Source organism: Solea senegalensis, linkage group LG4 (assembly GCF_019176455.1).
Source record: "Solea senegalensis isolate Sse05_10M linkage group LG4, IFAPA_SoseM_1, whole genome shotgun sequence".
In the NCBI taxonomy this organism is placed as follows: domain Eukaryota; kingdom Metazoa; phylum Chordata; class Actinopteri; order Pleuronectiformes; family Soleidae; genus Solea; species Solea senegalensis.
Window position 1 is genome coordinate 4,729,195 of NC_058024.1, and position 12,232 is coordinate 4,741,426.

At 40.0% G+C, this 12,232-nt stretch overlaps 1 protein-coding gene across 2 annotated transcripts in view; it reads right to left on the reverse strand.

The window, feature by feature from the left end:
- The window catches only part of loxl2a (lysyl oxidase-like 2a), a 39,291-nt gene that overhangs the window by 12,374 nt on the left and 14,685 nt on the right, over positions 1–12,232 (reverse strand). For both annotated transcript variants that reach the window (XM_044024341.1, XM_044024342.1), the window contains 3 exons: positions 6,776–6,984; positions 2,388–2,604; positions 1,555–1,738 (listed from right to left, as the gene is read on the reverse strand). In XM_044024341.1, the coding sequence (XP_043880276.1) occupies positions 1,555–1,738; positions 2,388–2,604; positions 6,776–6,984 (610 nt within the window). The remainder of the gene's footprint in view (positions 1–1,554; positions 1,739–2,387; positions 2,605–6,775; positions 6,985–12,232) is intronic.

A 12,232-nucleotide genomic window follows, 5' to 3' on the forward strand; every position in this document is an offset into this window, starting at 1 on the left:
AAAAATGAACATATTCCAATGAACATATGCTTCTTATAAATGCAGAGCTATATCACATTTTGCAGAATCAGACTCCTAAGTCAAGGTGTGAACATTAGCGCAGTAATCCATACTCCCCGCTGCATATATTAGTGCTGACTGAAGGTCTGGACTGATTAAAGTGTGGTACAGGCAGGTGGTGATGCAGAGGCCAGATGAGGTGGTGGAGTAGCTGTGTTTCAGTTCACATCTTTAGCTGGGAATGAATTTTTCACTGGATAAATAAGAAATGATCTGTCAGAGTCAATCAGGGACTAAATAATTTATCATCAACACAACTAATAAATTGCTATCTGTCATGATGACCAAGACAGCTGGTGGTGTTTAGTTGTGTTGTGTTTTATTTTGAAATTTCTCCCTCCTCTCGTTTGAGGTAACTTGTGTTTTCCTGCCAGTCTGATTGTCTGCCCCGCCCTGATTGTTTCCACCTGGTCCCCATTACCGTGTGTATTATGGTCTGTCTCCCTTTGTCTGATGCCAGTTCGTCTTGTCTTGTGAACCAGAGTAACTCCCGTGCCTTCGTCTTGTCATGCTTGTCAGGTTTTTGTACTTTTGTTTGCTACTTTGTCAAGCTCTTATTTTTTCTAGTTGTTTTTCCCCTTGAAAGAGTGGTTTTGCTTCTTAGCTTTAGTCGTTTTTCCCTCTTCGGAGTTTTTTTTTTTTGATGCACTTTGAAAACTAAAGTTTGTTTATTTTTAACTTCCGTCTCCCGAATCGTGCAATTGGGTCCAACTCCTTGTAAGAGTTTCTGAAATACTCAGATGAGACTGTGTCCACTCTGATGTTCAGTTTGAGCTTCAGCAACATGCCCAAATTCACTGAGTTGCTACCATATGATTGGCTGGTCATATATTTGTGTTGAAGGAATACTTCACTGATTAGCATTTAGCTTTGTATTACGAGAATAGACTTTAGTCTAAAAATTGTACTTCCCACCCTCAATTTCCCCTGAGTCGAGAAATATCTTCTTTCTTTTCTTTGTTACGTGCCCACCAGTGACACTTGGTCCTGTTAGCGTAACTGTTAGCAAAGATGGCAGACACTGTTTACATTCTGGGAATGAGGTCCCGCCCCCCTCCGAGTGGGTCTAAAAAGTGTGGAATTAGCATTGCTCAGGGGAAACTGAGGTTGGGAAGTGTCATTTTTCAAAAATACTACCCTATTCTAGTAAAACAAAGCTAAATGCTAATCAGTGACGTATTCCTTTAACAATGAGTTGACCTGGTGTATCCTGGTCTCTATCTCTCCTCTATCTTCTTCTCTTCTTTTCACCCACCTCTCTTTCACTCAGCCCCCGCCCCCTTCCTTCCTATCTTGTCTCCTACCCCAACTGGTGGAGGCAGATAGCCGTACACTGTCATCGATACCTTCCTGTTTTTTCTCTCCATTGAATTGTAACGTCTTAACATTACCGCGTAAAGTGCCTTAATATAATGTATATTATGAATTTGTGCTAAACAAATTATAATTGAATTGATTGAAGTGGCAGTGGAGTGTAGAGTGACTAAATTTTACCTTGTCCCATTCGGGCTCCACTCAGAGCCTCTTTGCCGCTGCCAAATCCCAGCTCTCGACACACCACAGTTGCAGCTCTAATGTTCCAGTTGTCGTCGCACACTGTTCCCCACACGCCGTTCTTCAGCACCTCCACTCGGCCCTCGCCTATCATAGCGCCGCCTCTTAGACGCACCAGGGGTTGCTAGGGAAACAGTTCACAAGTCAGTGAAAATAACACAAGAAAAGGAACAATCATGTAGATTATTATTCGGGGCCCTGGTTTATGTTTTAGTGGTGTTTTTATTTGAAGTTTCTACTTCTAATTAGTTTTAAGAACTGAAAACCACAAACCAACCTCAGTTAACAGGACTGCAGACACTGCACAAGAGTAAATTTGTGCATTATGTAGCAACTCATTTAAAGCCAAACCTGTAACAACAATTTTAAAATGCAAAGGAATAATTTCCAAGAGATGTTCAGTATATTAATTGAATACTGTTATGACCCTCAGTCTGTTTAGCACTTCAGTTTGTCTCCTTTAAGAGTGTCTGTGTGAGTGTGGTTTTTCATTCAGGACTCTGTATGAGTTTTGAAGTTCAGTATCCAGCTCCAAGTTTGGTAAGTACCATAAAAATATTGAAGTTCAGTACCCAACCCAAAGTTTGGTAGGTACCACAAAGGTCCTGAAATGTAATAACAATGTGATTCAAGCGTCTTTGAGTGTCCAGAAAAGCGCAATATAAGTATGATGTATTATCATTATTATTATTATTATTTATTATTATTATAACCAGCCTGAACCCAGCCCTACCCACTGTGCCACTAAGTAGGTTAGATCTGAGCACCAGTACCTCCACTCTGTAGGCCTTTCTAAAGCCCATGCTGACACTGGGAGCAAAGGCACGACCAGGCACACAGCTGACCACGACAGGCATGCCCCGTCCGCAGGTGCTGTTTCCCTTCAGCTCGATCTCCCTGCCCATTTTACAGTCGGACAAGTTGGCCTCGTTGCCGGTGCAGTTGACAGAGAAACCCCAGTAGTTCTTCTTACGACGATTGGCCAACAATCTAAAAAACACATAGGAAGACATTTAAAGCAACACATACCTTACATTGCTATTATTATATTACATTGTATTACATTATATTACATTGCTATATAACATCAGACTATGTGTTTAATGTATGGTGTTGGTCTCACAGATAATTAGCAGTCATGTGTATATGTGCGTAGGAACCTTTCTCTGATGAGTCAGGTGTTTCACAATGAAGGGAGTGTTTTTTACAGCTGATGCCACAGTGCTGGAAGTTACATGCCTGGATGTTGTTGAAAACTATACCCAATGAATGGACACCAGGGAGTTTTGTGGAATTAAATGAATAGACTAAAAGGTTAGACTGCAAGCCTGACTCAGACTTTGATTCATCCGACACTTGTCAAGTCATTGTTGTTCATGTGCATACCTGCTAACCATTCTCTTTCAACCATGACTTTAAAGAATGATCAAATGAAGAAAGACATTCTTCCATTCTGTCATAGGTATCAGTTCAGACTTGCTTAAGTCTTAAGAGACTGAGATTTACTCAGTCTTTTTTATGCTGTTATCTCCAGTAGAGCTGAAACTATTACTCGATGAATCGATTATTAAATGAATCGTTAACTACTTTCATCATCTGATTGTTTTAGCTTCATAAAAGTGAATATATTCTTTGTTTATTTGCTCCATAATAACAAAGAAATCATTAAAACTGAATCATTTTGGTTTATGGACAAAACAGGGCATTTATGGACCAAACGATTACACGATTAATCGTGAAAATAATCGACAGATGAATTGATGATGAAAACAATCGTTAGTTGCAGCTCTAATCTCAATGATGGACGGTAATGCGCTGTTGCAAAGACTGTTTTGAAAAGTGTTCTGCTCGTATTGCATTTAAGTGATGGGTGAGAAAATCTGACATTGAACACATCATCCCTTATTTAATGAGCTAACTCAAGTCCATATAATATCCTCTATGAGGAATTTTTACATTAAAGGTCCAGTGTGTAACATTTAGGAGGATTAATGGGCAGAAATCAAATTTACTCCCTATAATTTTGTGTGTATAATTGCTTTAAAATAACAAAAGAAAATAGTTTTTTTGTAGCAGCACAATAACGTGTTCTTCAGTGTGCGTTTTGCAAGTTTACTTAGAAAACTAAAAATGACACCTTTTCTGGCATGTGAGGGCCACTGTAGTCTGCAATCTACATTTCTAAAATTCAAAGGATTGAAAAGCACAGTTTTGTAAGGCTACATCGCATCTGTCAGATATTTTATTGCTATTTCTCACACTTCACTAAAATATTTCGGAGCTGTTTCATGTGATTTATTTGTGTGAGGAATTCGACGAAGTCCCTTCTTTACAGAGAAGCACAATGGGCATATTGTTGAGGAATACCTTTCCATTCCCATGCCCCAACCTCACGGTCAGTAACAATGGACCTTGAAACAATCCTGAGCCTTAGAAGAGACACACTACGTAATGAAAGCAGCATGAGCGACATTTACAGCCCTTAAATTTCCTTCAGCTTATCCAGATGCTGAGAACAGAATGAAGCTCCATGTCCGTCTGAACACAAGGATATTTTGTGGTCTGGGAAATTTAAGGAGATGACAAATTTGACTGAGAGTTTTTAATTGTAACGCACTGTTTTGGGCATTGCTTTGTGAAAACGCCGAATAAGAGACTGAATCTATGAGAACAAAGCAGCATCGCACACATGAAAACCACACGCGCTTTTTGATCCTGAGTGATAAAAACAAAAGTAAAGGGTTTGCTTTGATGCGTAAGATTAACATAGAATCACATGAGGTTTTGTCTGCCAGAGATTTGAAAAAAAAAAACACACAAAAAACTATAAAGAAATATTTAAAGACTCCTTTTTTGCTTTGATCTTATGTGAACATCTGCATGATCTGCAGTTGACAGCACATTAGGCTAAATTAATATGAATATGTTGCCACATTTATTATAATAATATTAATAAAAAATCATTAATTTTCATAATACAGTTACAAAATAATCAAAAATACTAAACAAACATAATAAATAATAATTCCTTCAGTTTCAATAGGGTTATTGTGCACCTTGTGCAGTTGGACCTTAATAATGACTAAAAAGTTAAGATCTGGAAAACTTTTAAGTTTAATTTAAAGGATGCTAGAGGAGTTCCAGAGTTTCTTACTTCAAAACTTCCTGTCCCCACTTACTTCCAGGTAAGAATTTAGAACAGTTAAAGGTGGGGTTGGATATCCTGGAAAAACTGTTTAAAACATTTTGAATTTCTTGAGACTTCCCTCTGAAGCCACGCCTCCAGAGCACAGGAACGCACAACCAACAGGATAGCTAGCCTGAGATAGTTTTTGCAATCACTTACAGTTCCGACTTCCAAGTTCCGATGTAAATGGAATGCAACATTATACTGGGATAAAATATTTCTCATATACTGAGGAGCCAGACCATTTACTGTTTTATAAGTAATTATACGAACCTTACAATCAAATTGTAAAACAAACTTTCAAACCATTATAAAGAGTCTATTATTTCTAAAACCTATTTTCTTTTCATTTAACTCAGCCTGAGCAAGACATAAACACGTTGTCCTCCACCACACAGTCAGCAGACAGAGATCATCTCATGTGATTATTTTCTCATGTGTTTGGAGCATCTGCTTTGTTTTGAACCTCTGTTCCCGTGTTGGCAGATAAAAAAGTATTACACACAAATTGTTTTAGGAAGTCGCTGGCTTTATTAAGCCACATACTGGCCATGGTATTTACGCACAGTAGCAGATGATCACTCAGATGAAATAAATTCAAATTCATTTATCTAAGCACATCCAAAACAGCTTAGGGTGAAGTGATCTGATGACTCCACATAGTGTCTAGGGGAAAAAAAGTCAGTGATATATTATTTTGTCTTTTAGAGGCTACTGTATCTTATGATGACCCGTATGCACATGGCAGGTCACATCAGAAGGAATATACAGGACACTTTTGAGAGGAGGCCATGTTTGTAGTTCTGCCTTTTTTTGTTTGTATTTAATCTGAAAAGTGAGGTCTGTCAAGCAATACTATCAGACCTGCCAGTTGGCCAAGCTCCTGGGGGTGGCAGCCGCCTCCTGATGCTGGCTCCCTGTGACAGTGTTCCCTGTGTAATTCTTCCATGCCCAGTCATATCAACCATTTTATTATTACCTGTTATATGTGATCACATGTTGTTTGAATTTGAATTGATAGAAGTGAAACTGATGAGAGATAAATAAAGCTTCAAATGTATCGCAGTACACATTCAAACCAATACATTCAGTTTCAATTGACGTTTTTAAAGCAATTATTCAAATTGTTCTATTCAGTTTCAAATAGAGTGGTTCACAGCCCGATTTAAAGAACTCAAATTCAGTTCCTGATGGCACAGATTGTGTCCCATAGAATCTGATTGGCCCTTTGTACTAAGATTCTCATCTTTTGGATTCTTCTATGCCAGTATATGTCACATTTGTAGTCTATTTTCCTTTGAATGGCAACATAATTTACACAACTGACATCATGCTCTATTGAAGAAGACCTGAAACTAATGATTGAGACCATTCACTGCTCAGGAAAATGTTTATTGATGATATAAATCAAGTGAAAAGTAGAAGCAAATTTTCCTGTATAATTTTTGCAACCGACGAAGTTTCGCCCTGGGAACACCTTATTAGATGCAGCCAAAAGAGTCTGTGTTTCACAGAGTATTGCACTCAGTGGTTTCCCAGCAAAGCCCAGCCGTTGTCAAAGACTTCCTTTTCCTAAAGCTGTGTTTGGCCTTTTGTCAAGAATCTCCAGGCCCAAGTCTGTTTATCCTCAGTGTGGAAAATGCATGAAGGGTTGTGTGATGACCACTGTAAACAACTGGCTTATGCAACATTTCCTAACATGGCTCTAGTGTGGTGCAATACTCCTAAATACACCTACGAGAAATGCAGTATTTTTAACATTTGAAAATATTTGTTTTATACAGGTATGTGCGGTGTACCTCAAAAAGGGATTCATGATGTAAGACGACTATTGTCTGAGAATAACCTAAGCTGCAATTAACGCAACAAAAAAAAGTGAATGTTTATGTCGGGGCTTTACCTCATGTTAAGACTTTCCTTAACTTCAATTGACCTTACTCAGACTCTGCTGTCAGCTCCAGAACCATTACTCACTTGTAGGCTCGGTTATTGAAGCGTTTCTCCCCAGGGAAGCCGTACATGCCACAGATGACCTTGCTGTTCATCCCCGTCCACTCTTCGTCACAAATCTGCCTCCACTTGCCTCCATCTTTCACCTCCAAAAAGCCCTCTGTGATGGGAATCCTTTTCCTGTGAGAGTATGTGGCCCTGATCCTCACGTCCTCCACCTGCACTGTCACACCCTGAGTCACAGAAGAGAGGGAACATGTCATCACACGGGCTGAGTACCGATCCAAATGAATGAAAACCCATATCAAGAGGAAAGGAATGGGACTTGGAACCGGAGGGACGGGTCAAGGGCTGCGGTGCCAGCAAAACACCCCATCCCCGACTGCTCCTGTGCCCAGCTTGTGTTCATATTATTGACAGGATGTAACTACTTGGACTCTGGACACATTTACTCGTTCACTTGATATATTATAAATACCATACAGCCCTATGACGTGAAAAGGGGTTGACGATGCGATCTTTGTTTAAACATGTTAAGTGTTGTGCAGAGGCCCTCGCAGGTCTGGAATTTTCCCTCCATCTTTACTGCATATTCAGTTTCAGAGTGGCGATTTCAGAGCCCGTTGGGAGTTGGTTGACAGCTTTCATCACAACAGTGACGTGTCCGACCCAGCTGACATTGTTTTGGTTGCCCACAACCCCAAAACATAAAGGAAATGACTGGTGATTCGTCACACTGGATATTCACAAGCAAAACATATGCATGCTTGCAAAAGTAAGTCAAGAAGCTGAAGCGGATCAGTGAAGCACAACAGGACAAATACAAGTCTGTTTCTTACAGAAGAGGAAGGTTTACTGATTTACTGTGGAAACTGAATTTTACTACATTTTAGTCTCTTGTGCCTTATTTTTCCACGTACCGGCTTCTTCTAATATTTCCCGATTAGTGCAACGTTCCATTTACATCAGAAGTACAGTATTTGTGTGATGATGCAACCTGCTCTGTGGTTGCATCAATAAGTGGGGGTAAGAAATGTGGTGCAGGTCAGCTTGGAACTATTCCGATTTAATATTCTCTGTGGACACTGGTGTGAGTAATAATCGGTTTACAAAGCAAAACAAACTTCAGTTTCCAGTGGGAGAAGGCGAACAGCTGACAGCCACGTTTTTTGGTGAGAACAAGCATCCACATCTCAGGCTCTCAGCAGCAGCAGCAGTGTTTCAGTATCTCATGCAGCCAAACCTGAACTAGCCCTTTAAATAAGTAAGCCATGAGATGAGAGGCTGACAGGGCTCTGACAGAGCTCTGGCTGGGTTGAATGTCTGCGGGTGGTCCACAGATGACTATAGGGGGCTGTAAAGCCAGTTGGTCAGACAGAGGGTCACCAAACACGGTTAGCATCGTGTGTCCTAAAGAAACCCTAAATCAGGAAGGAATGGTAACCTTTGACCTTTGGGACTTTACGGGGAAACAACTACCCAATAGCGGAATGATTGTTGATTTCCCTCCTGGAGCCAAGTGCTGCAGTTTGTTCCTGGCTGGGTGTAAGGTCACACTAAAGGTGCAAAAGAGAGTGAAACCTCTGTGGTACGCAGATGCTGATCTCAGTCAGTTCATAACAGGGGCTTCTTTAAGTCTGAGGGGGAAAAAAATACAAATATTAATGCTTGCCCAGAATGTGGTTTCCTGAGATGGTGTCAGCCTAAAGGAATGTTCAGGCTCTGCAAACGCTAAAGACTGCAATGGAGGAGGAGTCATGACTAAGTGAGACTGTTTCTACAGTGACCCCCAGTACTCCCACTGACCGCAGCAGCTAAAATCACTCTTTCATGAGGAGATTACAGCATGACAGGGTGTTTTCCATTAGGTTAGCAGGACGTGACAGTGAGGAGACGTGATCATGATCACGGCTCCTGTATTCTCAGTTTTATGCCATGATATACACTCACTGGACACTTTGTATTTCAGCTTGTTAATACAACTACGTATGCATCCAATCGCATGACATTAACTCAGTGGACTTAGGGATGTACAGTATGGCCTAAACAACCTCCTACAGTTCAAACAAAGCATAAGAATGGGAGAGAAAGGTGATTAGAGTGACTCTAAACGTTGCATGATTGTTGGTGCCAGATGGGCTCGTCTGAGAATTTCAGAATCTGTTGATCTGATGGTTGGTTTAGATTAGAATAGACTGGAAGCAGGAGGTTACATACCCCAGCTCCATCCACCCAACAGCACCATGATGCTCTCTAATCATCATGTTTAATCCTGTTTGATAAACAACAGAGAACTCTAGTGACAGCGACTTTCATTTACATCCACAACCAAAGGGTTTTGAGAGAATCATCTGAAAAAAAAGCAAATCCATCCAAAATGCCTTGTTAATGCCAGAGGTCAGAGATAAATGGACAGACTGGATCAAGATGATAGACGGGCACAATTCTCGCAAACAGTAACTCAAATAACCACCTGTTACAACCAAGGTAAGCAGAAAACCATATCTGAAAGCACAATGTGTAATTTGTGTCTATATAAAACCAAGACAAGGATGCTGTACAGATTCACTATGGGTAACAAGACAATATAGTGAAGACATGCATTAACTATAAGAAGTAAATGAAAAACATACTCAGAGTTCACCTGATACAGAACATGTGATCATTCAAAGATGTCACAATATCAAGCCAAGCAAGGTGAGGATAAAACAGGAAGGGTTTACCACTGTTGCATTTGGCTCAGAGAGTGGAATCTGAACATGTGAGACTAAAAAGGAGAGACACCCACAGCCGTGATCGGTCAAAGTGTTTCCCCCTCAAAACTCAAACCGCCAGACGTAAACTCAGCGAATCCTGTTTGGCTAAATCCCAAAGCAATCCAGGAAAACTATCACTTCTACAGAACAAAAAAAAGGCACATCTGGAGGTCTATACTTTTGAATAGGTGAAAGTTAAAACCTGAAATTGTTTGACATTTCACTAAATATTCCTTTTTTGCTTTCTTGTTGAGTGCTACATGAGAAGATTGGGTGCCTTGCTCAGGGGCAGCCCAGCCTTTGACCTGGTGGGAATTTAAATGGGCAACCCTCCAGTTACAAGCCCATTACCCTATCACTTGGCAATGGGCAACAGAAACAAAAAGCAAAGATGATATACAATTAACTTTTAATTAGCAGGATTTAAAGATGCTGGTAGGTGTTGGTTTTGCTATTTTATACAGACAAAGCTGTTTCCAGTCTTTCTATTAAACTAAATGGCTGCTCAGAATCTATTAAATGTGGAGGGATACCATCTACAATCTCTGTGTGTTTTAGGAACCAGATAATCTTACTAAGTAAGACAGGAACGTACACCCATGAGTAGACTTCCCATACTGCAGGTCATACTGAGGTTCATTTCCCACCTGAACATTCTCATACGGTTTCCTCATCATGCAAACTGTCATACTGTAGTGATTCATTCCTTCTGGGGATTTTTTTCTTCTAAATACCTTTCCTGTTCAAATACAGGCCCACAATCTTGTACTTGTTTGTAAAACGGGCTACGAAAAAAGAAAACAGTCTGTATTTAGCCAGCTTTGACCATTAGTGAAATCTTTCCAAATGAAAGCAGACTTGTTTTCCTCAGCAGGCGCAGGACCCCCTCAGAATATACTGTAGATCTGTGAACATGAGACTGTGGTCTCGGCCGCGTCTGACTAATGCTCCCACTTCTGTGCATTTCTTCCATTTTACTCAGCTGTCTCGCCCTGCTGCACGTTCATCAAACACGTGCCCTCAGACCCCCCCCACACTCCACCCGCTCCCGCCTCACAATCTGGCAAGTATGAATGATAACCACGCCACAGTTAAGATGAAAAGAGAACAACAAGGCTCTTTGAAAGGACTTTGACATGGACCCCACCCCAGACTCTCTGCCTCACTGGCCCCCAGTCTGCTTGACTGACGACTGGATTTTCTTGTCTTAAGAAGTGGAGTAGGCAAACTTAGCTTAGCTTAAAACTAGCGCGTAAATCTAGCCCAGTTACAGACTCTAATACAAACTCCTTAAAAACAAACCAAACCAGTTGGGATTTCATTCAAACCACTGTTTTTACTTGTTACTGGTAATTACTGTAGTGTCTGACAATTTTAAGCAATTTTTTATCCAAGATAATTTTTCTTTACGCACCAATAATTTTGTTTATTTTACTTTCTTGCGAATCTATTTTTGCAGTGCACATACTTCCTCATCCTGTGCAACTGTGTGCTACTTCCTGCAATCTACTTCAGAGAATCAGAGAACACACAAATCTCAAAGTAATTCATAAATAACCACTATCACGTTGGGGATTTTTTTAAAATGCATTTCTTGTTTTAAAACTTGCTAATTTTAATGTGGAACTTATGGTCTGCATTGAAATTGCGCGAAATTAACTCTGTCCCACGAACAGCAAAACAAAAGCTCTATAATCATTATATTTCACCCTGTTTGTTTAATATGCACAAATAGACAAGTGTGTAGTTTCACCTTCTTTTTCTCTTTTTGGAAACATTCACTTGCTGGAGTTATTTTGAGTTTTATCTTCACCAGATGCGCTGACCTCCCATTAAAGTTGCAATTTTTTGCGCTCCAGAGTATTTAGATATTCTTTTCCAATTTTGGGGAAAACATTCTCTCCCTGGACTCTAGTTATTGTACGTTTGATGGCCGCTGCACTGCTCACAGCCAAAAAATAGTCCAACACATGACCACCCATTAAAGCTGTCATTTTTATGAGACAATATTTAGATACAAAGCCCAAAATATAATGTATTAACTTGAACTTTACAGGGGCTAATGGGAGGATATTTTTGCAGCTGGAAAGAGCTGGGCTATCTCTTTTTCTGTTCCAATTATTATGCCACGCTAACATAGGATAAGGTAAACTAAGCTAAATAGACAATGACATTCAAAATATTGTGTTCCATGTAAATTATTGTTAGTTTATGTAGTTTACTATACAGTGCCAGCACAACTTGGCTCGGCATGGCTTGACTCCATGTAATTTTAGATGCAACACACACACAAATGAGTGACTAGTGACTGTTAGTAAAGTAGTTGTTTTCAGTGTAACTATTGTGCAGTTTCACAATAGTGTTACCTATTTCTTTCTCTCTTCAGGAAAACCTTCCCTCCCTGGACTAGTTATGGTGAGATTGCACTGTGCACTGTTCATACACAAAAATAGTCCAACATATAACCTCCCACTAAAGCTGTCATCATCATGAATATTGTTAATGCAATATTGTGATTTTAAACTCATATTGCTCACCCATACTGAGCAGTTCAGACGTTCCTTTTCACTTAAGTCACTCCCTCCTGACCAGACACTCAGTGGCCCTCATTTGAGGTTGAGAGCCTGGCTCATGGTACACGTAAACAAAGATGATATACAATGAAATTTGAATTCATTTTAATTTTAGGAAGCCGTTTCTAGTCATTAAATGTGGATGGATACCA